Source organism: Psammomys obesus, unplaced genomic scaffold (genome assembly GCF_907164565.1).
Source record: "Psammomys obesus unplaced genomic scaffold, mPsaObe1.curated_primary_1811, whole genome shotgun sequence".
NCBI classification, from domain to species: domain Eukaryota; kingdom Metazoa; phylum Chordata; class Mammalia; order Rodentia; family Muridae; genus Psammomys; species Psammomys obesus.
In genome coordinates, this window is record NW_026585644.1 from 4,209,441 (window position 1) to 4,236,955 (window position 27,515).

Genomic DNA, 27,515 nt, shown 5'->3' on the forward strand with positions numbered 1-27,515 from the left:
CCTTTTCTTCCTTTTGTTTTGCTTTGTTTTTGTTCTTTTGGTTTTGTTTTGTTGGGTAGCCCATGTTCTCTGGCTAAGCTTAATCAGGCTCACAGAGATAAAACATCTACTTAGGTGTGAGAGGGCCCAGCCTGACACTCAGAAGATGTCCTGGCTCTCCTGAGACTGCTGTGTAAATGGTGAAGAAGTAAGCACACACATGGCCCTGACTCTCTTTCAACTGATGCCAACCACTGTATGAAGCACAAGAACAGAGGAGCGTGTACAAAAGGCACAGAGAGCTCTGGAGGGCTTTAATAAGTGGGTGAGCAAAAATATGTGAGTCACTGCCTATGGAGCCTGTCCCAGAGAAACAGAATCAAACAGACTGAGAAAGGGAGCTGCAATCACCTGGATTCTGGCAGCCTTCCACGAGGCATTCGCTAACTTTGATTTTTGTTTAAACCATGTGGGCTGCGTCACAGAGAAAGCATCTCTCTAGTAAGCCCTAGCTACCCCTTGATGGCATCTGTAACAAAGGACACATTCCGTTGGAAGAGCTCTGCAGGATCCACACCTGTGAAGACTGTGGGCAGCACTGACCCCAGAGGCCAAGGCTTAGAAGGGTTAGATTACTTCCTCCAGTGACGCCGTGGGTGCCAGTGTGTAGATGAGAAAAGGAGCTAACCAGTTTTACCTAAGACAAATGTGTCTATCATCATACTCCAGCTCTCCTGCTGGACCACTGAGCCACATCCTCAACCTTGACCACAACCATCTCCTCCTCCTCCTCCTCCTCCTCCTCCTCCTCCTCCTCTTCTCCTTCTTCCCCTTCTCCTTCTTCTTTTCTTGGCAATACTGGTGGCTCAGTCTGCGGCCTCAGGCTTGCTAGGGAAGTGCGTCCACTAATCTTATTTCCAGTCATTCATGCTTGCTTGCACGTGCGTATGTATTTATGCTCTTGCTAGCCTAGAGTTGGTGCTGTAGCTCAGGCAGGCCTTAAGCGCGTGCACCTGCTTCCTGAGTCCCCTAAGTAGCTGAGGTCATAAGCAGGTCTACACCACCAGGCTCAGCTACTAACAGATTTTTTAAGGCAAGGTTCTTTATTCCTCAGGATTAAAGCTTTACTGATACACCAACCAAGGATCAGAGACTAAGTGTACACTGTTTCATGCTCACTCATCAATTCAATATTAAAAATAATTTTTATGTGCCAGGTTTGAATGTCTACTGGTACATGTTACAAGCACAAATTTTAAGTGGTTTTATCCATTATTTTGCTTCATGTACAATCACGAATTATACAGTCATTTGTACGAAAGGCCGTACTTAAGAGGCTTCATTACAAAAATAAACACTACACACTGAAAGTTTAGGTATTCTAAGTTACATACTTATTGTAAAGAATAAGGAAACTGACTTCTATACCTACTGTGAGCCAAATATAATTATATTATAAGTATATCCTTTATAATAATAAAAACCATAACTGAGATTAAAAAAAATTTAAGATTTTGCAACCTAGGCAGCTCCAAATACCGCTCACCATAGTGAGAAATGAAAGTCCACACACAAGTATCCTAGCAAAATTTTCATCACATACCCGCCTAACAGATGGGTTCTCAAACGACTAAGCATTCCACAAGCCAAATGCTCAAAACTTAATAATAAAAGACCGTTAACACTCTTGAGTATGTGATATTGCATGAATGCGAACCTCAGCAACAGTCTGGGCAGGAACTCCCTTTGTGCTCTCCCCTCACCGTAGCTGGCACCTCCCTTTCCCAAACATGCTCACCTCCTTACCTCCTACTCTGCATCCCACGCCTCCAAGTCCCGCAGCAAGCCCCAGACACTAGACACTTGGCTGACCATATCGGGGTGCCATCCCAGGAAATCCCAGAGAGGTTTTTAAGCTCTGCCCACAGCTTGTAAAGAAAGGCCAGAGAAAAGCTAATCGATGTCAGCTGTGACCTGGCGCATGCGGCGAGCTAGAAAATAAATGTCATCCATAATCTGTATAATTTAACACTTGCAAAAAAAACAACCTCTGGGACTGACTCCAAGCGGGAGAACGTGCCTGGGTGGGTCTGTGGTTCCTGCACCAGGTGTCAAGACTGGTCAGAAGGCTATCCTCTCCAGTCCTCATCAGCTCAGACAAGAAATGCCTCCTTCCTTGCTATGGTTACCTGATCCCCCAAAGGAGGAGGGAAAGGAGAGGAAAATAACCCCTTTCTACACCTTTCTGGGTGAGCCCTAAGGCTCAGAAGCTGGAAACCCTCCTCAAAGGTGGGTACACGACAAACTATTGTCTAGCTAACCAGTCACAGCCCGAAAGAAGCCCCTGTAAAACACGACTTCAGTAGATAAAGTCCCTAGTCAAAGTGGGGGTGGGGGTGGACGGGGGGCTGGATCTCCTGTGAGTCCCTTGAAAGGTTTTCCAGATTTTTTTTTTTTTTAATTACAGGAGAATGAATTCAGAACATAAACACAGCTCTGTATCCCATAAATTACTAGGTCCGTCCACAATAAAAAGAAGAACGCCAATCGGCAGGACGGGGCATTATAGGAAATGAAGATTGTCAGTAAAATCCATAATGCTTTCTTTCTGTTAGACCTTCTGGGAGGTTATAATTGCATTTGGCCGCTTCAGGCTTGTCATTGAGCCTGGCTTCTTAATAGTCTCAACCCTAAAAGGAGTGACTGTCAAGGGGGGACCCAGCTGAAACCAAACAACAAAAACGGGAACTGTAATCCTCCCGAAAAGGGAGGAGGGAAGGGAAGGGAGCCTCCTGTATTCATCAGTCAACATTAATGTCCTTTGTTGTTCACCTTTGCACACAACAGTGAACGCTATCCCGTTCCTCCTTCTCCCGAACCAGGGCCAGGGCAGTCCCCTCCGAAAGGCTGCCGCGCAGCCTCCAAGAGCCAAGCTTTCTGACCCCCTCCTCCCGCACACTTTCCAGCCGGCCCTCGCGACCCCCACGGCGCTCAGCCCCTGCTGGGAAAGGCGGCCAGAAGTACCAACGCTGCCGAAATCTCGGTTCCCCTCCAAGGACCAAAGAGCGCAGCAGCACAGATGTTGAAATTTACCAACCCCCGCCCGCAACACACACCCCAGACACCCGGGAGGAGAGGGAGGAAGGAGGCTGCGTCCCGACTCCGTCTGTCGCGGGGGCTCCCGGTGCCACCTTCCGCCGACCCCGGCCGCAGGGGCTCCGCGCCCCCCGACTGCTCGGGGCTGTCCCGGCGGCCAGCTGGCGGTCTCCCCATCACCCCGGGAAATCCTTGCAGCCCACTGCCGTCTCTCTGCCGCTGTGGGCCAGCAGAGGCTGGAGGGCGAGAAACCCTGCTGGCTTCGCCTGCCAACTTGACACGCAACACGCCCGCGGCCGCTCCAAACTCCGCCAGCAGAGCCCGGAGCGGCTGTCCCGACGCTCCGGGACCGGGTTCGAGGCGCCCAGAGCGCGCGGCGGGGAGCGAGACCCCAGCGCGCGTCCCTTGGCCGGAGGCCGGTGCGGCCAAGCCCGGGACCCGCGGCGCTGTGCCAAGACCTGGCATTTGCAGCCCGGCGCGGAGCGAGCTACGCGGGGGCAAGGACCGGAGCGTGGCAAAAGTTGGCCCGCGAGCACTCACCCACGCCGTATTTCTCATGCTCCGTAGGTATCCACATGGCTCTCCCGGGCTCCGAGGGGCTCCGGGCTGTGCAGCCCCCGCGCCCCTCCGGCGGCTCACAACAATGCACGGCTCCCGAAGAGCAGCTGCGGCGCCGGAGCGCGGCGGATCGCGCGGGCTGCGGCGCTGGGCAGCGGCTGCGCCCGGGGCTCGCGAGCGGCCACTGACACCGCTCGGCAGAGGTTGCGCCGCCCGCCGCTCTGCCGGCCGCGGCTCCTCACAGCCCTGCGACGCGCTCCCGTGGACCCGGCGGCGCAGTCATTGTTCTGATTCACTGAACTAAGCGAACACGCCGGGGCACTCGCGGGCGCACCCCCGCCCGTCAGCGGCTCCTCCAGGGCCGCCTTCCCACCGCCTCGCAGCATGCTGGGAGTTGTAGTTCTTGCTCTCCCGGCACCGGAAGGGGGCGCGGCTCCAGCAGTTAGGGGCGGGGCAACTAGGTATGCTCGCCGCATTTTATTGGTCCAGAGTGTGACGGCAGACCGTAGGCGTGTAGGAACGCCCTTAATGGGTCGGCGTTCGACCTCAGGAGCGTTTCTATTGGTGCTTCCCCGCTCCGCTCCGCCCTCACGGCCCGCCCCTTTCTGCTGGTCCAGGTAATGGCTGCTACAGAGGCCCAAGGGCTCGGTGCGGACCCGCTGGAGGATGCTGCAGGAGTCCGCAGCGGAATCGGGTACGTGGGTCATGAAGGTGAGTGCGCTGCGCCTTGAGTGCGGGTGGCCCGTCTTCCTTTTTCTGTGCCGCTCGGACCTTAGGAGCCGGTCAGCTCTGAGACCACCCTGGTGCCAGGCGGAGAGGGGCTGACGCGGTTGCTTGGCTGAGGCCGGCTTGGATGGGAGGGGGCAATAGGAAGAACTGCCTTCCCGCAGGCCAGGAAAGCCCCCTTTGCTATCTTCCGGGTGGGAATTCCACGCTTTGCACTCGCTACCGAGTGGGTGTGGGTCAGGTCTGGGTTGCACGTGTGTGGTTGTGATGCTGGGATCAGCAGCTGTTTCCTGGCCAGTACCCTTCGCCCTCCTCAGTTTGCTGAGTTTAGCTTTTGGAAAGGTGTCTTATTTAGTTTGGGGCGGGTTTCCAAGTTGGAGACTGGTCGGGGCTCTCCCGTACTTGTTTGCCGGTCGCTCCTTGGAGTACTCTCCAAAGGGAAAGGGTGTGCGCATCTACGGTGTCCTTTGGCTCTCAGGCGCTCCATAATTGAATGTGGACCCTGGGAGATCATAAGTCCTAAGCTCTCAAAGAAGGAGAAAAGAGAATTAAATGCACTCCAGCCTTCACAGAGTACTTAAAAGGGGGTTTGAAAATCATCACAGCTACTTTGTATCTACCTGACTTTGATTTTTCCTTCAGTTCCACTGTAGAGATCAAAAATCCAACTTTGAAAGACACAAGTAGACTGCCTTTTTCTTTTGGTCCCTCCGCTCCCCACCCTTTTTGTTTAAATGTATAATTTAGCACACCAACTTCTCTTTATGTAATGGGCATGATTTGGGGGTTAGCTTTGGCTCTCGGGCCTTGCTGCTTTTTCCTTTCGTCTTCAGAGCTAAATCGAGATCTGGTACAAAGTTTTAATCTCAGTAGCAGAGAAATGAACTGCAGCATCTTCCCACTTCCCATGAGTGACATTCCCATCATATAAGTGACCTGTCATTGGGTTAGCCGTATATTCCATTCTTATGTTACAGGCTTTTGCTCATACCAAAATTCCAGAGACGTACCATCTTAAAATAGAAAGCTGGAAACTTTGAAACTTTTTCTCAGGATTAACTCATTCGAATATTTGCAAATACCTCCAAAGCATAAAACATTAAAAAGTTATTAGTTATCTTACAATTCATTATAAATATTTTAAACAGAGGTTTAAATATTAAATATTTTAAACAGAGTTTATTCAGAGGTATTTAGATTAAAAAAGAAGCTGAGTATGGTGGCTCACACCCTTAATCCCAGCACTTGGGAGGCAGAGGCAGTCGGATCTCTGTGAGTTCAAGGCCAGCCTGAACTACAAAGCTAGTTTCAGGACAGCCAAGGCTACATACAGAGAAACCCTGTCTCAAAAGAAAAAAAAAAACAAAAAACAAGATTAAAAACGATAATAGTAAAGCCCCTCCACTACACAGCCCCACTGAAAAAGTTATAAGTTTGATATATATTTTCTAACATATTCCTTGATAATATACTTTGTATGATTCTTTTCTTAATAAAGGGGATAATTCTGGTAAACTCAAATATCTACAACTTTCCTCTTTCTCTTGTTTATCAATATATACTTCTACATCAGAACATTTTTGTTTATTTTTTAGTGACTGTACTCATAATCCATAGTACAGATTTTCCATACTCTAGCCACTCCCCTGTTAACAAATTATAAAGTGTTTCTGCTTTTCAGTAGTGTTACAGAGAATGGAATATGTTATGTGTGTGTATGTTTATGTACTCTTCCTTGCCCAATGGAGTTGGTGTGTCAAAGGTTATTATGCTTGTGTAAATTTTCTATAGGTGCCAGTTTTTCCTCTTAAAAATACTCATCATGCATATTTCTTAGTAATATTTGAGTGACCTTTACCCAATATTTTCACCAAATATGAGGGAATTATTCATCCAGAACCAGTGCTGTAATTTGGAAGGACTGGATTAAGTAACTAGTGAAAGCTTGATTTTAGCCTCCAACTTATTTTCAACAAAAGTGTTGAGCAGCAGTGAGAATGCAGTATTTGTAACAAAAGCATCCCTTTCCCTGCTTCAGAACTGCCCGGTATTATTGATTTGTAACAGTCACTGGGAGAGCTTAATGAATGATTTTTCTGTCATTTTTAGCAAGTAAATTTGTCAATTAAAATTCCCCTTTTATAATGTAACATTCTATGACTTTATCAGAATTCTCTTTAAACCCTGCAAAATAGGACACGCATTTTAGGTGGGAATAATTGCATTAGGAGTATATTTCTTCTCAGGCAGGCACTTAAGTTATCAAGCATGTCTTTCTCTGTAAAATCACACACCTTTTTAATTTCTGTAAAACTGCCTCTTTTCAGAGGTTTCCTCTAGTTCTAATTAAAATGTCAATCTGTGTGTGTAATATCCCAAGACAGAAGGGCCTGTGGAGCCGTTTAATAGAAATCTTTGCAAGTCTATAAAATCTCTGCTAGAAGGAGTCACTAAGGGAGCGCAGGAGACATAGACTGCTGCCTCGCTGGGCCACTGTGCTGTCCTTTTAGTCCATTCCTCCCCAAGTCCCTACATTGGTTGGTTCTCGGCAAAATTGTCTTACCTTTGAGGAAACCCAAAAAGTCTACTGTGTTGGCAATACGGATAAAGAAATGGCACTGAGTGTGCAACCATCCTGCTTGCTCGTTCTCCAGGGCACACGTTACCCCTAGGGTGTTGTGAGAAACTCTGGATGCTGTGCTGAGGTGAGGGCAGTAGGTGCCGGTGAGGTTCATGTGCAGAAGAATCTAAATGACACGGTCGGACCAAGACTTATCCCTGTTTGCTGTTCATTGGAACAGAAACTATTTCATACTATTTCCTAAAATTAAAAAAAAAAAAAAGAAAGAAAGAAAGAAAAAGAAATAGGGTTTGGTTGGATGGCTTAGTGATTAAGAGCACTTGCTCTGCAAGCATGAGAACCTGAGTTTAAATCCCCAGTCCCCACGTAAAGGCCAAGTGTGGCCCCATGTGCCTGAAGCCCAAGCTTTGTGAGGTAGAAGCAGGTGGATCCCAGGTGCTCCTTGGCCAGCCTATCTAGCCAAAGCCCTGAGCTTCAGGTTCAGTGAGTGTCTGAGGCAAATAAGGTAGGGCATGAGAAAGGAAGATACCTGATGTTCTCCTCTGGCTTGCCCATTCGGGTATACAGGTGCTCACACCACACACACACACACACACACACACACAAGCATACCAGACAGCAAATAAATTGAACATGTCCCACACTTGACTGCTATGTGTTGCTATTTATTCTAATGCAGTTTTTAATAAGGAATCAATTAGATTGGAACCTACAGTTTGGTAATTGACACTTTCAGGACGATTCTGTGGCCAGCATGTTTACCTGTATTATAAGGTTTTGGTAGTCACCTCGGTTGTCTTCGCCAAATGAATAATAGATGATGGCAGCAGTGTTTGGATTTATGGTGCTTGTCCTTCGGAGACCTCATTGATCTCATTAGTATGTCTGTGGAAGAGGTGGTGGAGAGTAGCAAGTGCAAACTTCTTGCTCTTCTACTTCACATTCTGAGAAAAAGCATCAAGCATAAGCTAAAAACCAAGGGAGTGTTGTGGAGTCCCTTCTTGCCCACAGGCCCCGAATTTGATCAGTCACCGAGTCCTGCTTCTCTGTCCCTGGAGTATCAATGGAATCCACCCTTGTGTTCATCTCTGCAACCACTGTTTTCATTCTAACCCCCACCATCATGACTGATTACTTATCTGTGTCTTGCACCTCCCAGTCTGTGCTCCAGAAAGAAAACCAAGACCTTGTTGGACTTGTTCTGTCTGCCTGATCCTGGCACCATGTTAATGTTTAATAAATGCTTGACCTAAACAGTATTCTAGGCTTCTCAATGGGAAAACCTTCCTCTTGACCTCTCAGACACGTACTTTTACCCGCCTTTAATGTATATTTGAAAGCAAATGTGTTTTGGGGGTTCCACTGGAACTTCTGTAGGTAATATTAATTCTGCTCTTCAGCCTCATCTTCAGTCAGCCTCTTCCATGCTCATATCTTCATTCTCATGTCTCTTATCAGACTGTAGTTACTTGTTGGCATCTGCACGTACTAAAGCCAAGGCTGATTTACTGTATATCCATCGCCTGTCAAAGCTCCATGCATTAAGGTGTAACAGTTTAAATGTTTAGAATATTTGGGAAGCCTACTCAAGGTATTTAGCATGGCTGCCACTTTAAGCAGAAAAATGGAAATGGAATAATAAAGAGAACTAGGGAAAAAAAAAGAACTAGGAAACATTTTTTTATGTTTGAGAAAGGTATGCATACCAACTGGAAATGTAAAGCATCATCAGAAGGTATTTTGTCAGAACTCATCTGCATTTTATGTTGTTTTTCTGCTCTTTTAAAAAAAAATGATCTTGTATCCTTTAGATAAGGATTACATTTTTAGAGAATACTTTAGGTCTAGCCTTTGAACCTGGATTTTGTAAATGAATGACCTGCCTCATGACCCTTGAACTCAGCCTTCCATCATGTGTGTGGCTGGTAGCCAGTTTCCTATGGCTGCCCTGTAATCCCTGGCATTTGTTCCAGTCTCTCTCATATTTGGCATGGCTGTGGAAAGGGGAGTAGACTCTGTTTGAGAAAAGCTATATTTCAGTTTTTACTCTGGCCTTGAATAGCTGTTTAACCTAGAGGTTTGTTGTATGTGCCACACTAGTGAAAATATACGCAAACACCAGCCTTGCAGAATTCCTGATTATTTCATAGATTTACACGTCAATGAGAGCCCAGTGTATTTGTGCTGTAAAGACAGGCCTTGGTGATATCAATTGCTCTCATTATGAAGATATTCCTAACAGAACAATAAAGCTGTTTGGCCTCTAGCACAAGATCCAGGTAAGAGGCCATCTAAGCTGTGGTGAAACGCTTCGGATGCTTACACATGGCCCATGATAACTGCTATGCCTCCAGTACCCTCCTGGAATGTGGGGCCATCACAATCTCTGTCTGAGCTAAGTGCTCACACTGCAACTTACATGCTCCGAAAGTCTTACCTTCTGTACTATTTTCACCCTGCACAGCTCCTGTCCCTTCACACCCAGCTTCCCACACCACACATCCTCCGGGACTGGATGTTTGCTGGGATGGCCTTGTGAGGTATAGGCCTGAGGGGATCATGGGGAAAAAAGGAATTGTACAAAAACGGTCTTTGTATATCTTGTTTGGGCTTTCTCTGAGCATCTTTTTTTATTTTCCTATAATGCTCGAGACCCAACTTCTGGCTTCCGACTTCTGGCTTACAATAATGGCGGTGGTGATGGTGGCTAACATTTGTGAAGTGCTGACTCTGTAATGTACTTACTGTTCAGACCACTTACAGTCTTTGTCTAATTTCATCCTTTTTCTTTATAATGAGGAAAAAGATACAAAAAGTGGCGTGTGCAAGGTCACAGAGTACCTGAAAGAGGGCTTTTATCCAGTACACAAGCGTAATAGTTTGACATGGTAACTAAGTTCTATTAGATGAAGTCTGAAGCCAACTTTCTTAAAATCTATTATGTCCTAAAGTGAGTGTTGCGGTAGCAGGGCAGTGTGGTTCAGCAAAATGACTGAAATCAGGCCGACTTAGGTTGGAATCCTGGTTACCTGGTTCAGGCCAGCAAAGCTGCGAATCTCCTTCTGCAGCAAGATCGATATAACTGTCCTGCAGCGCAGCTATGCACCATGGGGTGACAGGCATAGCAGCCTGGTCTTCAGTAAGCGGTGGCTGTCGTTTCCACCGTAAATACATGCATGTGACATAGGCGAAGCTTCTGGTTGTCTTCCCCACCGCCAAGCCAAGTTTCTGTTGCAAAAAATGGTAGATGCTTGGCAGTCTCGTGGTGAATTTGTATGCAACTCTCCTTGTTTTGACATGTCTCTGTCGTTCATATGAAACAGTAATGTTGTTCCCAGCGCAAGGTCAGGTTTCCATCTGGAAAACTGAGAAAATGTTTATCAGAGGCACATAGCAAAAACCATGCTTCCCAATGCAGAGCAGGGTTTAGAACTGGACTGTGGGTGTTAACTGTCCTCTCTAACAGCTGGATACATAAAGGCTTCCATCAGCAATTCCCAGCTAATGTTAACCCAGAAGTAGGGTTCAGTGTTGTCTCAGCATTTCCATTGCTATGATAAACAACGTGACAACAATCAGTTTTCAGAAGAAAAAGTTCATTTTCTCTTGTAGTCCATCACGCAGGGAAGTCAAGGCAAGAAGTGCTGCAGAGGCCACGGAGTAGTTGCTTACTGTTAGGCCCCTCATGGCTTGCTCAGCTCGTTTTCTTATAGCACCCAGGACCACCCACAATGGGCTGGGCCCTCGTGCATCAATCACTAATTACGAAATGCACAACAGATTTTCCTATGGGCCAGTTAATGGATGCATTTTCTCAATTGAGGTTTCCTTTTCCCAAGTTGCTTGTGTCAGGATGACACACTGCTATGGCTTGTACAATAGACACATCAGACTGCAGAACTGGCATGTAACAGTTCATATAAGCTTGGCACTTAAGTTGAAGCACGTAAGTTCTCCTGACCTTGCTCACTCCAGTGTGAGCAGGGCACACTCTTCAGTAGTGACAATAACCTCAGACCCAATGTCTGTCTGTCTTTATGCCTGATCCCGTCATTCTGTGCCATTTGTTTGCAAAGTGCCCAACTAAGGCTAGATGCTAACCATATCCACAGGAACCCCAGAAATGGTTTTTTGAAGATAAACAGGACGTAAGCTTTTCTTTCTTTAGTGTGGGACTCACCAACTGACAAATAGTAGAATACTTTTAGTAATACCATATGGCATATAGTTAGCTTTCTCCATGTTTAGCATATCTTAAATATATCGAATAAATAAAATACATGGAAGGAAACATATGGAAAAATAGTCAAGACTGGATTCTAATGTTGAATAGTCTACTTTGTAATAGAATAAACTTAAGAAAAACTTTTTAGCCTCTCAGAGCCTTAATTTCATTCAAAAGGGAAAAAAAAATGTTGCTGCTAATATTGTTGAACCCTCACTGAAGTGGTGTGTTTGAAAGCCCTCTGAAAGCCTTGAGAGAACAGAAATCCAGGCTAGGAAGTATTGTCTGAAGAGGAATAGTGGGCACAGTACAAGCCTTGGAATTGAACAGATTGCACAGTTAAAAACTGTGACCTTGAGCAAATCAAGGGATTTCTTTTCCGTTATTATAATCGAAGTAGGGACATAAGAGGAATAGGCGTCACATTTATAATTCAGATCCTGTAAAACAAAAAGGGTCCCATCCCGTTCTAGTCTTATGGTAGACAAAAAGCCCACCAGGTGCCAGTCCCCAAGGATGAGCTGGCCTTTGAGCTGTATCTTGGGGGTGGGGAAGGCTTGTTTGTAAAGGACAAGGTTTCTTTGTAAAGGCTAGTCTCTTGATTGGTAGAAAAGGGCTCGACTGGGTCACTCCAGAAACAGGAGAAAAAGGTCCACTCCTTCCTCTGATTTGGAGCTTCCCACTTATCTCTTAAAGCATTTGCCTGAAAAGTTTGCTGTCCTGGTTTTACTTGTGTAGGTGTGAGGTCAGAGAACCTCGTGTTGGGCCTCACAGGTACGGCTGCTGCTGCAGAACTCTAGCCCCTTACTTATTAATCAGGTGTGTCTTTGTTTCATCACAGAATCTCACTATGTGGCCAGGCCATCCTGGAACTCAGTGTGTAGACTTGCCAACCTGGCATTTGGACTCTCTGTCTCCCAGCACTTCTAGTGCCAGTGTGTTTTGCATTGCTGGTGACTGAACCCAGAGAATCCCGCATGTAGGCAAGCACTGTCACCCAGCCAGCTCCTGGGTATGGCATCAAAGAAAGTACCAGACTAAAAGAAAACAGGAGGTCACCTCTGCTAGAACAAGTCCCTCCCTGGTTATGTGGAAAAGCCCATAAACTCAGGGACTGTCATGTGTTCCTTTTGCCTTTGCTCTCGGAGACAGCATCATGCTGCAATGGCGTTTGGGCTTGTTTAAGTGGTGATGGGGGTCCACCTCCTTGCTTTCTGCTGTGTGGACAGAAGTGAAGAGAACTCTTTGTCCTTTTCCCTGGAGTCCCTGTGTTCTACTCAGGCTCAGCATCCCTGCCTTAGCAGAGCTAGTGGTTCTTTCTGTTCCCTTGTTGCTCCTGAAAAAAGTGGACACATTTACATCTGTGATGTGTGTTGACACAGGAATTTACTAAAGGTTGTAAGAGGCTTTATTTGTTAAAGGAAGGAATTCCTAATTTGTGTCTGGATTTCTATAATGCTGTCCCCGCTTCTTAATGGAAAGATGGCCCTTCCTTTTCCCATCTCACCCCCAATTAATGCTTTTATCTGAATACAAAGAGATACTTGATTTTTTTCCCCCAGTAAGGACCTCAGATTTGTAGTTGTGGTTGTTTATTTAGCACCATCTTCTATAACAGACTGCTCTTCACTAGTAATAGCCAATTAGAAAAGAAAATATCTTGTACACAGCTGATCGTAATTACCATTAGAAAGCAATTAATAGCAGGATCTACTGTTGGACTGTAGCACAGCCTCAATCAGACTGTTTTTTCTAACTCGAATGTAACTAATTTCCTCAAAGAGAAAAGAGAATGAGAAAGAAAAGGTGAGAGCCTGGAGCTGCTTAGCATTTCTCACCGACCACTTTATGAATGGCCTTTGAAAGCTTTCCAAGTGTGCAGCCATTGAGAGCAAGTATAGCTAATAACTGACTGGCACACTCCCTGGGTTGTTTTTCCATTGCTGCTGGAGAAATACAGAGAAAATAGTGATTAGTGAAGAGCTCACTACACAAGGCGTCCAAAGACCAGAGTCTTGATCCCAGTTGTGCTTCTGCCGGATCTCAGTCACTTGTAGCCTGGTCAAGGTTGTAATTGGGCAGAAGGCCGCATCACTGGTCATTCAGGCGCCTCTTGCACACACCCCTTTCTGAAAAAGCAGGGAGTTTACATTTCCTGGGGTCTGTGAAAAGCAGGCACCAGAGTATTGCCGTAAGAACTCACTCTACATTTGACATTCCTTAATCAGTTGTGTCAGGTTAGAAAATTAGCTGAGAACCATTGCCAAGAGTTGAATTCTAAGTTCCTCACTCCAGGACAACTTAGCTAGATTGTTAGACTGCTTGTGATCCCATCTCATTCAGAATTGGGTGCAAATCAGAAGGAGTGATTGATGGAACCGATCAGACTGTTTTATTAAGCACCTGCTATGTAGAAGTTTGTAGATGTCATAGACTGCAAAGATGAAAACAGCGTTGGTCTTGCTGTCCAAGGTCTTAGAACCTACTAAAAAAAATTATAAGTACATTGAATGTGTCACGAGTAGAAGGTTCTGGGGAGTATCAGAATGACGTGGAATTGAGCAAGAAAGAAATCATTTCCAGCAAGTGGACCTAGCCCTCGGGTTTAGTAAAACTAGATGTGTACAAATAAGAGAAAAGCACCGCAGCGTGAGACCCAGGGCAGATAAAGCTATACAGACTTAGGTGAACATGGTGTTTTGAACACCCAAACACTGGAATGGCTAAATCAAGCTTTGTTCCTTTTCACAGCTATTTTATGTTGAGAACATTTTAGACCTCCCTGCAGTCTCCAGCACAGCTCATAGTGTGTTGCCAATGTGATGACAGTCACCATGGGCACATGCCCTTCTGTCTGGCGGGAACTCTCTGCCCTTCAACCACATCTCCCCAGTGCAGAACGGCAGTCCCGTGTGCTGACTGCCGCGCTCAGTCATCGTTTCCACACGCCACCACAGGCCTGGTGGAGCTCCCACCTTCTTATCTCTGCCTTAGTTTAATTTAGCAAGTCCTCCAGCTTCCCTTCTCCACTCGAGAGAGCGCGTTTCTCTGTCTCTTCATCGTTCGCTGACCGGCGTTTACGTCAGCCGCGCTTCTTGACTGCTGTGAGCGCGGCCACCGTGAACACACGCACAGCTCTTGCTCTTACACACTGAACCTGTTTCCCTTGGGCATATTACCGAAAGTAGAGCTGCTGGGTCATATGGCAGTGTCACTTCGGATTTTTTTTTTTTTTTTTAGTTGAGGAGTCCTCCATCAGTTTTCTGTACCTGCCTTGCTATTAGCAGCATGCAGGGGTCCTACGACACTCCTATCTTTTTGATGGCAGCCATCTGAATAGATCTGAAATAGTATTTCTTTGTGAGTGGTGTCTATTCACCTATGGGTTAGTTCCGGTGTCACCAGTGACAAACTGTGCAAATGCTTTTGTGTGGACCATTTCACAAGCGTTTATCTCTTTACCTCTCTACATGGCGGTGTGTGCCTGGCGATCAGGGCCTAAAAATGATGCTTGCTAAAGTCTCAAGGAATAGCCAGCTTTATTCAGAGAACCAGGCAATTAACACTCTGAGGGTTAAAAATTGTCATCTGTGCAAATCTACAGTCACAAGCCGCACATGAACACACACAGCTGAAGTCAACTCACTCCTCAGCTCCATCTGAGAGCACGAAAACACATTCCAAAAACAGTCTTTGAAGAAACTGAGCTCACAAAACCCTTGCCTTGTTTGCTTGAGAGCATTCTCACCGGCACTCAGAATTCCCCTCACGCAGACCGTTCTTGGACAGTGTTCAGACATTTATGCTTATTCTTCTACCACCACCACCCTTCCCTGTTTCTCGCACTCTGCACCTTCCTCATCTTCGGGTGTTGTTTTTGATTTGTGTGCGTGTGTGATGTGTGTATGTGAATGTGAGCACGTACACTGCAGCACAGGTCTGGAGGGCAGAGGGCAGCTTGCTGGAATCGCTCTCCTTTCCCTGCAGGTTCCTGTAACGAGACCCAGATCCGCAGGCCTGCTTGACAGGTGTCCTCAGCCCTGAGCCACCCGACCAGCCCAGGTGTCTGCTGGGTGGGATGAGGTTCCGTGTCTTCCTTTGGGCTGCATTTCTAGTTCCCTGACATCAGTTAATGGGAAGACTGTTCAAAAGACTACCAGGCCCAGCATTGCAAACATGATGTGCGACACGCTGTGCCCTTGCCCTTTGCTCTCCTGTGCTGAGCCCTTAGATAGTATTCCTGAAGCTAGCCCCCCAAGCTCTGTTCCCTTCCTTGGCCAGTGACTTACTCCTGAGTCTAAACACCAGGGTCCAGCAATCAAAAATCATCATTTGGCCCCGGTGGCTAGCTTGTGCTGGGGCCAGCACAGGCCTCCTGTCTTTCTCCTGTAAGCCACATCTGCAGAAGCACCTGTGGGCTGTCCTTGTCAGGGGCAGAGGCAGTGCCCCACACCTGCCTTCCACCCCAGCCCCACATCTGCCTGTCTCCAGAGCAGGAGATCTCCTTTGTTCTGAGAATTTGGTGTCTGGTGTGTTCTGTGCTGGCTCCAAGGCCACCCCGCTACACTGTCTATTCCCCATTACATGTTCTTGGTACCTTTGCTCTATTTCATCCTCCCGTTTCGGTGACTAGAGTTTCAGTTTTGTTTTATTGAGATCCAGTAGAGTGAAACCTGCTGTTTTCTTCTTGTTGTTTTTGCTAGTCTTTTCTGGTTCCATATCAATTATGGGCTTGTTCTACTTCTGTTGGGGGGAAAAATCTATAGAATTTGATTAGGGGATTAGAATTGAACCTATAGATCACTTTAATAGCAGGGACTTTGAAACAAATCAATCCATCTAATATGTGAATTTGAGAGCTTTCCATTTATTTTATTTTCCATTTATATTTCCATTTATTTTCATCATTTTTCCTTATCACTGCTTTGACTAGCACTGTACGGGGAGCTTCATCTACAGCTCTTTTTTATTCTAAGTTGGTCAGTTTATTCTAACTTGGTCAGAATGTGCTCTTTGGCTCAATCAGGTTATGCCCTGATCCTCCTTCTTGGACTCACAAGTAATTGCACTGCCAGGCTGTACTGGCTTTGTTTTCTAAGGAGTATTATTTTCTTGACTTTTTTCATATAAATATATGGAAGCACTACTGGTTTTTGTCTAGATTTTGTGTCAACTTCACTGATTTTTGTCAGATATTGACCGGCATTTTGCTTTGGAGTCATTTGGTTTGGTTTTGCTGTTTTTGAGGCAGTGTTTCCCTTTGTAGTTCATGCTGACCTCAAACTTGAAATCTTCCTCCTTTCCCTTCCCAAATGCTTGATTGCAAGCATGAACCATCTTGTTAGCCTCTGGTGGACTCAGGGTGGTGTTTTCTGTACATGAAGTCATTGTGCGCTTTCATTTCTTTTTCTTGTCTAATTGCTCTGCTCAGATTTCTATCCTGTGTTGAGCAAAAGTACCTAGAATGTGCATCTCTGTTGTTAGCTATGGATTTGTTGTGTATATATGTTTGTTATGTTACATTATATCTTTTTCACACCTAATTTATTAAGAGTTTGTTTAAACATAAGAGGATGTTGAAATGTCAGATGCATTTTCTGCATCTATTAAAATGATCATGTGATTTTTTTTTCCTTCATTGTCTAATAAGGTGTATCACATTTATATGGTTGTGTATGGTTGATCAACCCTAAACCTTATTTGGTCCTGTTAAATAGTGTTTGTCAAGAATATTGACCTGTATTTTTGTTCTCTTGTTGATCTTATCTGGTTTTGATATCAGAGAAAAGCAAGTTTAATGAATTTGGAAGTATTCAATATTTTGCAAGAGTTTCTAAAGGATTTGTTATCATTTCCTTAAATATTGAACCATTGGATCCTTGGCTTTTCTTTGTTAGGAATTTGTTTATTATAGATTCAGTTGCCCGTAAGCTACTCAGATTTGATATGTCTTCATAAATTAATCTTGGTAGATGGGATGTATCTAGAAATATTCATCTCTTCGGGTTATCTGGTTTATTGCTATCTAATTACTCATAGTGTTTTCTGACCTTTCCTGTTTCTATGATGTCAATTGTGATGTTTCTTTCATGTGTTATTTGAGCATGCTCTACTTTTTCTTTCTATAGTCTGTTGTTTTTAAAAACTAAATTCAAAAGTTCAGTTTTAACAATAAAGACTCAAGAGCCAGATGCAGAGGTGAAAGCCTGCTAGCTCAGAGAGGCAGAGAAAGCACCCAGCTGACCCCCCTCCTCAGAAGGAAAAAGCCCTTCTCCTTCTCCATACTCTCTTAAATACCTTCAACTCAAAGTCCCTCCTTGCTGTGTTTTCCTCTGTTTACTCCCTGTCAACTGAGTGCTTGCTCCTCCTCTTGGCCTGTGGTTGACTTTATTTAGCTCTTGTTTACAGAAAGCTCTTGGGGTTAAAGGTGTGTGCTAAGGCTGAGCCACTCCACAACAACTTGTTTAAAATAAACAAAAAGCTCTTGGGTTAAAGGTGTGTCCTGGTGCTGAGCCACACCATAACAAGAAAGAGGCTTTTTTTTTTTTTTTTTTAGTTCACAATCTCAGGGTTCACAATGGGATTAAATATCCTGCAACAGTAGCTTACCCACATGTTGGTCCATCAGTAAGAGGCCAGACTGGGTAGCATTCACCTCTGATCCCAACACTCAGAAGGCAGATGCTGGTCTACAAAGCAAGCTCTAGGCTAGTCAGGGCCACACAGTGAGACTTCTGTTTCAAAAATACCAAAAGATAGATAGATAGATAGATAGATAGATAGATAGATAGATAGATAGATAGATAGACAGACAGACAGACAGACAGACAGACAGACGGGTAGGTAGGTAGATGAATAGCATGCACAAAAAAAAATAATAAAACAAAGCAAAAACTACTCACTTTTCATTTCTTTGACTTTTCCTGTTTTGTTCTAGCTCTAGAGCTGGGTTCCCTTCAGTTTACCCTGGGAATGTAGATAGGTCCTTGGCTGGAAGGCAGTCTTCTCAGTCTCGAGCTAAGTGAGGATAGGGCCCACTTCAGAGCTATTTCCTACTCTGCCCAGAAACTGAGGTGGACAGGCCACTGTAGGGCACTAAGTTGGGCAGATTCCTTCATAGCCTTCTTAAGTGAGACTGATCGATGACCTCAGCTATGAGGGACTGAATCCAGGTTAGGATCTTCTCAAGGAGTCAAGACTAAGATGAGCAGGCCTGCCTCCTAAAGTAACTCTCCTGAGCCTCTGGCTAATGGTTTGGGTAGGAACACAGAACCAAACAGAGTTGTAACCCAACTCTTAGGGTCAGCACTTTTCTGGTTCAAGACCCAAAGCTACAGGATCCTCCTAGGTCTTCGACATCATGGGGATTTCACAGACTCCTACCTAAATTCCAACAAAACTACTTATATTCACCAACAGCTGTGAGCTTATGTTTGCTTTGTGTTGAGCACTTAGAGCAACTTTCTTCCCATTCCACAGTCTTGCTGGCCTGCACAAAACACAGATAACCTTAGTATAAAGAGGCTTTAAACAGAATTTATAGTCTTCTTTCTCATCTAAGAGGAGATTAGTATAACCTTTTTACCAAAATCAGACAATTCAGTCCTGTAAAGAAATCCTTGACATTAGACATAGCTGACTGTTTGTGGAGATTCTGTTTCAGCAGGTGGCTTCTGCTTCACCTCCGTCCCAAATCGCTCAGCCAGATTTGGGCAGAGCACATCATGAATGTGAGTGCACGGTCAGTTCCACATTCAGGAATGCTGCCTGCTGTAATAGGACAGTTATTCATAGAGAAGTAGCCTCACCGTCAAATAAAAGGGAGATGGTGGTCTACAGTCAACAAGACTGAGAGTGTTCAGAGGGTGAGAGACAGACATTTCTGAGAGAACACCTCAGAGATGAAGGGAAGTCCTTGCCAGAAGCTGACCTGGGTGATCAGGAACATCTCAGGCGAGTGGATGGATGGAGAATTCCATCTGATACCAGGATGATAGATACTGAGAATTTCTGTAAATTAACCTAACTGGATTCCAGCTAAAATGGAGCAATGTGGGCTGCCAAGGACCAGTCTTTCTGTAAGGAATGGTTTAAGCTGGAGGTAGAGGGTGAGGGTGGGGGGCCGAGGGGTATGATCTTCCACAGTAAAGACACAGCAGCATGTAAAGTGGACTTTAGGGACAGAAAGCAAGTTACTACAGGCTTTGGAGAAGCAGGTTTGGGGGACCATGGATTCTGGGTGAAGTATCAAGTCAATTAAGTTATAGATCGGGTCAACAGAAGAAGGATCCAGTTACTAGAAAAAGAATACAAGTTGAGATTTGATATCAAGAAACTGGCTAGGTGCCTGTAGCTGGCATTCCAGACCTCTGTGAAGATGAGATCAGGTAGGCGGAGTTGACACAAAGCCACTATGTAGAGAACACAGCCACACTGATGGTGGGGTAGGGGAGCACAGGAGGGGCCGTGCTCATTAGCCTTCTTGCAGGAGGCTTAGCACCAGACAGGTCAACACAGCTGGTCTTATGGCCACTGAACTCTTAGCCCTGAGATCTCTGAGTGTCAGCCAACTGTCACATAACCCCACAGTATAAAATGATAGCATCCTTCTTCCTGATCCTTAAAGTGCAAGGAATTTGATGCCATGGCCCAATATTCCTCTTGTTGTCACTTCTCTAAAATGTCTTAGAGTTTGTTAATTGACAGAACAGATTAGATTATGTTTATAACGAGGGCTGCACAGAGAAACCCTCTTTCAAAAACACACAAATAAACAACAGCAGCAGCAGCAACAACAACAAAAACAATTAAAAAGTGAGTTTGCATGTCCGGGTCCATGAGATATTTTTCGGAACCAGCAGATATCACTCCCTTAAAGAGAGTTTTGTTTTGTTTTTTAATTGCATCTTGGTTTTACAAACCCAGTGTCTCACACACACTAGGTAGACACTATCACTGAGCTACACACCCAGACCTGTTTTCTTCTCAGTACTTGAAAAGCAGACATGTAAACTTACTTTTTAGTTGTTTTTGTTGTTGTTGTTGCTGCTGCTGCTGCTGCTGTTTATTTGTGTGTTTTTGAGACAGGGTTTCTCTGTGTAGCCCTAGCCAGCGTGGAACTCAAAATGCAGACCAGCCTGGCGTCAGACTCACATGGATTTCTTCTCTTTTTCCTGAGTGCTTAGGTTAGAGATGCACCACCATGCTCAGTGAAATTGACATTTTCTGAGAACCCAGATGAACTAGAGATGAACTAAACCCTTTAGGTAGTGGACTACAAAGAAATCCATTTCTGTGCTGTCATGCTCTTAAGATGTTTTTATAGAAACATTTTTATTCACTATGTAAGTGAGTTAGGTAGAACCAACATTAGGTTACTGTTTTTTATGCTTATAGGGACATGACTCTTATTGCATAGAATTATGAGACAAAAAGTATTGGCTTTCTACATGTATAGAATTTCATGCATGAGTGAATAATTTACAAATATAGGTTATGTACCTTTCTTCCAGAATTTATTCTAATTTTGTTGTTGTTCTGAAGGGAATAAGTCTATATAGTTTTCCAAACATGTAGCTGCCTCTTTGGTTATGAATAACGCCTACTCAAGTTTCACCCATGCTAGTATTGCATGGAATTCTATTCAGGGAACTAGTCAGGGTTATCTCTCCGTTATTTATTAAGGAGGAAATGGGGGGGGGGGGCTACAACTGGGATACAAAGTGAATAAATTGTTAAATAATAATAATAAAAATCCCATTGGAAAAAAAAAGAATTTAGACATTCCAAACAGTTCTTCTGAGAGGCCACCCCTGGGGGTTTGGCAGGCTCTCGGGGTGGTCCCTTTCACAGCATGCCTGCCTGGCTTTGGGCCCTTAGTCGGAGAACAGTAGTGGAGGCTGCAAAATGCCTTAGACACAAGAAACAGCATTTTCTTCTGTTGAATGGTATAGTATCTTTATCTAAGATATAATAATTTCTTAAAATATTTATATGAACAAAACCTACCATTTTGACTCAATATTTGCTCAAGTGGGTGCCTTTTCTTTCTCTCCTTGCTTTCCGCTTTGCTTTTACTTCCTCACCTACTCAGAGTGTGCTCTACCACTAACCTATACCTGCATTCCTATTTATTTAATTTTAGTATCGCCTCTTACTGCATCTAAAATTAAGACTGAACTATTACATGTAGGACAGGAACGTTTTCTCTCAGCAACCAGTCTGACCCATCGTTTGGAGTATTCAACCCTTTATTATATTGTCAGGTAACCATAGTTATTGAATGTATTATTTAAGTTTATTAAAAATTTAACCTACATTCTTGTATCAGCTTTCAGTGACTTCAGCATGTGAGTCCTTTTGTAACCTATGTGTGCGCGCGGTCAGTGTCAGAAGAGTCAGTAGAATGTTGCCATGTATGAATCAGGTGATAAATTCAGGCACTCTTTGATGTTCAGACCACAGCTTGTAGAGAAATTGTTTGGTGAAAGGTTGTTTCAGACAGCTTTAGTGTGTGAATCATGGTACCCGTTGTTATTCACTTCTAGTTGGCAGACCTGCGATCCAACTGGCAACTTTCCACTTCCTCAGGACTCTCACTTCCATTAACTGTGCTCTCCTCATAGACTGACTTGGGCAGAGCTTGCAGCACAGAGTAGATGGCTCTCTTCTTGTTGCTCCTCCTGAAATCATGTTTGTGGCAGCACGTTAGAGAGTCAGACTCTTAGCACATTGTTCTTATGGGCATTGAGAACAGCCAGAGCTCCACCAGTGTTATCTGTGTGAGTTCAGATGCATGCCCATTTGTTCCTGAGCTGACTTGTAGCTTTGTAAGTGGTACTCCATGACTGTGTGCTTCACGAGCCTTATCCTCTTTATTTGATTTCGTTATTTTACGTGTGTAGACATTTTGTCTGCTTGTGTGTGTGTACCACAGTAATGCCTGGTGTCCAGGTGAGATGTCCTGAGCCTGGAGTCACAGAAATTTATGAGCCTCTTGTGGAGGCTGGCGGTCCAGTCAGGAACTCTGGAACAGCGTCCATTTTTCCAGCCACAGGTGTCACTGGTTTTGTTGTTTGTTTGCATTTGTTTTTGAGACAGGTTTTCTCTGTGTGGCCTTGGCTGGAACTTGCTCTGTAGACCAGGCTGCTCCTGAACTCAGAGATCTTCCTGCCTCTGGCTCCAGAGTGCTGGGATTAAAAGCGTGCACCACCCGTGTCACTTCTAATGTCTTTCCTGCACCCACAGCTGAAGCCACTATCTACATTTTTGTAGGCCTCCTCATATACTAGTAGTTTCCTAGTTTTCTAATTACTTGTACAGAAATGGATTCTAATGTTAGTCATTCATCTTGTTACTGTGTTTCCTGCGGGGTCTCTAAGTTCCCACAAACTGTGTTCTGACACAGAAATGTTCTCACTCACAGTTCTGAAGGCCATATGTCCAAAGTGGTGTCTCCGGCATGGCCACTCGGCTTTTGAAGACTCCCGGTATGCCCTGCCTATTGCCATATTTGGAGGCGCTGAGTGTCCTGGCTGTGGCAGCATAACTCAGGTCGCCTGTCTTTGTCGCTTCATGCTCTCTTCTCTTGTTTGCGTTTCTTCTCCTTTCCTGTCTCTAGCGAGCACTCTTCTGTCATTACATTGAGAGTTCATCCATGGCTGTCAAGATTTTTACCATAGAGACAAATGCAAAGACTATTTTAAAGTAAGAGCACATCATGAGGGGCTACATGATGTAGGCTCTATGAGCTACCATTTAAGCAGCAGCATTTACTGAATACATTGCCTTTATTCCAAATAGCCATTGTTCTGTTCTGATCAAGCAGCGTGTACATGGCATCTTTTTTATTTTTGTAACCTCTTTATAGAAATTAGTAGCTGGTGCCCGGCATCATGGAGTTGGAGCCTTGGTTCTGCTCTCACTGTCTATTAATATTGAGCCCTTTTTACCCAATGTATACAATTTGTTAGGGTGTAAATTTGCCATCATTGCTATTTTTGCTGTCCTTCCTGTTAATTCTTCGAAGTATTTTAAGTGTCTACAGTATATGCCAAGTCCTTTTGGTTATGGAAAGATAGCTATCAATTTGTCTTTTGTGTATACAGCCCCAGAAATCTGGTCTCAGGCTGAGCTTGAGAGTGAAAAGTGCAAAGAGCCCTGAGCTGTGGCACTAGACTCGGATTGCTCACTCGCTCACAGGGAAGCCTTGAGTAAACCTCAGTTCCTGGGCATCTGCTTTTTTATAAGCAAAACAAAAGTAATAACATTACTGCAGAGAGCTTCAGTGAGTGGGATACCTTGGCTGATAATTTCAAAGATGTAAAGTTCTATGAAGAAACGTTCCATGAGCCATTGTACATCCATAAGCGCAAGGTTGTGCGTAGCACTAGCGTCTGAGCTGAGACATGCCACCTGTGGTCCTGACCCTTGTTTGTCTCCCTTGAACAGTGTAAGCATCCTCTTCCTCCTTTAAACCGTCGCTTGGCATTTATTGTGATTATAAAGTGGGTTTGCTTTGCTGTTAATACAGAAAGAAACTGCCTTGAGAAATGGCCTAAAGGGACAAGCTACAGTCTGTGTCTTCTTTGAGCTTAGAGTTTAGCAGGGAAGGAGAGGCACATAGCAGGAAGTAGTCTAAGCTCTGAGCAAAAGGCTTTGCCGGGAAAGGGTAATCATGGTTGGCTTCATGGGAGAAGTGGGGCAGGTCAGAGGACCTGAAAAGACTCCAGCACCTGTAGGTGAGCACAGACCTGAGCTACAATAACACTGTTCACAAACACAGAGCAGAAGAGGAGCAGGGTGAGGTCCAGGCACGCGCCACAGTCTCGTAAACGCTGCGGTCCCTGGAGAGAAGTAAAGCTGGAGAGCAGGAGCAGGGTCTGAAGACTAACCCGTAAGGTCTCCCACATTCTGCCCTTCTGTTGCTACTGGGTGCTTCGCAGACCTGCTCGTTGTTCTCCGCTACACTGCCACCAAATCAGAACAAGAGCGCACTGACAGTTCCCTGGAAATGAAGACTCACACTGTTGATGTTCTGGGTTTGAGCCTCAGCAAGTGTTTACTAAGCACTAATTAAGTGCTAGCAGGTGCCAAAAAGAGCAAGGACCAAACTCCTGTTTTGAAGGAGCTGCTTCACATCTAGACTAGGGGAAACACACAGGAGGGCAGCCTTAGGAACTGAGAGCCACGCAGAAGCCCACAGGGAGTGAGAGATCTCCAGCCTCTGTGTCTGTCTGTGGGATTCAGAGACAGGTTCTTTGGGCAGAACTCTCTAAGGTGACCAAGAGCAAGTAGGCCTTTCCTATAGAGGCATCTGTATCAGGGCTCAGGGACCCCTCTACCAGCATTTCATCAAAGCCTGAACAAATAATGGTGTCGAGAAGGCAATAAAGACTTCATTGAGAAGACCTGTGTGTCATCCAAAGCAAAGTGGATTTTCCCTGCGTGCTGAGAGGATGCAGAGGTAGAGCAGGACACCAGGAGTCTTGTTAATAGATCATGTTCTTTCTGTAGTTTAAACTGATACCCAGATGAAGAATTCTCCCTAAAACGTGTGAACTTTCTAACCCAGAACGAGCCGGAAGTGAAAGGCCTTTCCCTGGTGCGCTACAGGACTTCTGGCTGCTTCTGTGCCACAGAGAGATAGCTGAGGCTTTTCTTGTTCTTCCTCATTTGACATGCTATAGGCTTTACCAAAGATTTTTTAAGTTGTTATAATTTAGAATTAGAATTCTTTATTCAAACACAAAACTTAAACAAGATCAAGGCAGCCAAAATCCCAGCATGAATAGAAGAGAGGCTCAGCTCAGCCCCTGACTAAAGAGCTACTGGCCACTGATGGCTGCTGTGGGAGGGAGAGTCACTTTTCTTCAAGAATGTCAGCTCCAACTGATAGCCCAGCATCCAAGCACATACAGAAAGCCTCAGATAGACTGTGGGTGTTGTGGGGGTGAGAGGGAGAGAAAAAGAGAGCATGAGCGAGCACCCTTGGGATAAAGGACTAAATGGAGGCTGAATCTGATTAAAACACATTATATACATGTATGGGTATTTATCCATTCATTCGATCATTCATTCATTCCGGGCTTTTGAGGCCTTGTTTCTCTAGGTAGCCTTATCTGTCCTGGAACTCTCTCTCTATAGACCAGGCTAGCCTGGAACTCCCAGAGATCCATCTGCCTCTGCCTCCCAAGTGCTGGGATTAAAGGTGTGCACCACCACTGCCTCTCTCATGTATGGATGTTAATTAAAATATGTTAATTAGTATTCTCTGAGATTATACTATTTCAAGACTGTGTGAGACCCAGGATAGGAGCATCAAATTGTACCTTTACTTTCCGAGTACTCACATATATGGACAAATGACAAAGGTCAAGGCTATGTAAAGCTCAGTGTTTCACCATCTATGGGGTGTGAGGCTGAGCAGCAATGGCAATGAAGGACGGTAGCTGTGTTCAAGACGTCGGCAGCACATGCATGCAGTCTCAGGCTGCACTCAAAGCTCAGGCCTTGCCTGCAGGTGGAGACTGGCCTATCAGCTACTGTTAAAGGCAGAAAACTGTATGTGCCTCTGAAGAAGTGGGTGGGATTTTATGATTGATTGGCCTTATTTCTTACATTTTGATCAATACTAAAGAACCAAAATGCTCAGGAATCTTAAATAGTTGGAAGTCATAAGACAAAGCATGTTAGCAATGAAAGCAGAGTTAGGATAGCGATAAAACATCCTTATATTTCCTAGTTATAATACTGAATTTTTATGAGCAACACAATAAATAAAATTATATGATACCAGAAAGTATACGAAAAAGGGGAAGATCATTCTCAGTCTATTATTTGGGGATAATCATTATTAATCTTTTTAATTCTTCCCTGGGGGGCTCTTGGCCTCCACAAAGTCAGGAGGGGCACAAGATGAGGTGCATGCCTGGAAAGGCCCACGAGCACTGTACGGAGATCAGACGCTCTGGGAATCACTGCAGGGAGCTAGTTCAGCTCTAACTCCAGAGAACAAAGGCTATATACCCCTTGGGGAGTGGGTCAAGGGCTCCAAGTATAAGTGTACATAATTGGCTAAAACTAGGCACTTCAAGGATACTTGATTTGCATTAAACAGCACGCTCCTATCGTATGAATGGAAACACAATACCTAATTATCTTATAGTCACAGGAGGGAGAGCTAGCAGGATGCTGTGTCAAAGGCCATATATCAAATGTGGGTAGGGGCATCTACGTATACAGACACTCTCCAGATGAAGTCAGGCAGAGAGCAGGAGGCCCTGCTGGGGAGAGGGAGTCCTGCACCTTCAGGCCGAGCTCAGAATGGCGATCCAGACTGGGAGGACTGCAGCCTCAAACAGCAGGGTCCTTCAACATTGAGTATTACAAACAATATGTTCTGATCATACTTCCATTTCACCTCGATCCCCCAGATCCACCCCACCTCCCCTAACTGTCATCTCTCTCTTCCTCTCTCTCTATTTCTTTCTCTAATTCCCAATAACCATTGAGTACAGTTTATGCTCCCCATCCTCCTAGTTGTGGGGCCTTCCAGTGGAGCATGGTGTACCTACCAGGAGCCCCACACCCTTAAGGAAAACTCGTGTTTCCACCAGAAACCATCAGCAGTCCCAGCTGCCCATAACTCAAGAGTGGGAGCTTGTGCTGGATTAACTGTTAGTGTTTTAGTGTCTGTCCTTCCAGAATTTTCTGTGCATCTATATAAATCTGTGTGTACCACATTTTATATGCATGTATATGTAATGTTTTCTGTGCATACATATAAATGTATATATATGGTTATATGTGTGTAAATACATACAACACACATACACACACACATATATATGGTCATTCATAAATTCTGTTTGATGGCCTTAAACTTGATCTTACATATTTATATTTGTATGCATTCAAAACCCATAATTATTTTAGAGATTAGTATATCCTGGATTTTTAGCTGTTCTTATCCATCTCTCACATGGATCTCTGTCTTTTTGCTTTCCAGTACCAAACACTGTCTATCTCAGAAGAATTTTTTCCTATAAAACACAATTCCAAATGACATACATAACTTTTCTTACAGTGTTGTTTGGTGCTTCCTTTACTGTTCACTCCCATTCTGTTGATTCTCTCATCTGTTCTCTGACCTAGACTATCAGCCGCCTGTCATCATGTCTTAGACTCTCCCCCCGTGTCACCATGTCCAGACTCTCAGCCCCGTGTTATCATGTCTAGACTCTCAACCCTGTTTATGCATGTCTAGACTTTCAGCCCCATGTCATCATGTCTAGACTCTCAACCCTGTTTATGCATGTCTAGACTTTCAGCCCCGTGTCATCATGTCTA

The 27,515-nt window shown here is 44.8% G+C and overlaps 2 protein-coding genes across 6 annotated transcripts in view; one reads left to right on the forward strand and one right to left on the reverse strand.

Moving 5' to 3' along the window:
* Dock4 (dedicator of cytokinesis 4) overlaps positions 1-3,868 on the reverse strand; it is a 381,158-nt gene extending 377,290 nt beyond the window's left edge. For 4 of the 5 annotated variants that reach the window (XM_055624087.1, XM_055624080.1, XM_055624102.1 and 1 more), the window contains exon 1: positions 3,616-3,720. In XM_055624087.1, the coding sequence (XP_055480062.1) occupies positions 3,616-3,652 (37 nt within the window). In that variant the 5' untranslated portion in view covers positions 3,653-3,720. Of the gene's footprint in view, positions 1-3,615 lie in introns of all 5 variants that reach the window. The other variant, XM_055624110.1, reaches the window with a different exon arrangement.
* A 362-nt stretch (positions 3,869-4,230) lies between these two features.
* Znf277 (zinc finger protein 277) overlaps positions 4,231-27,515 on the forward strand; it is a 96,385-nt gene continuing 73,100 nt past the window's right edge. The window contains exon 1 of the mRNA XM_055624132.1: positions 4,231-4,344. Coding sequence (XP_055480107.1) covers positions 4,254-4,344 — 91 coding nt within the window. The 5' untranslated portion in view covers positions 4,231-4,253. The remainder of the gene's footprint in view (positions 4,345-27,515) is intronic.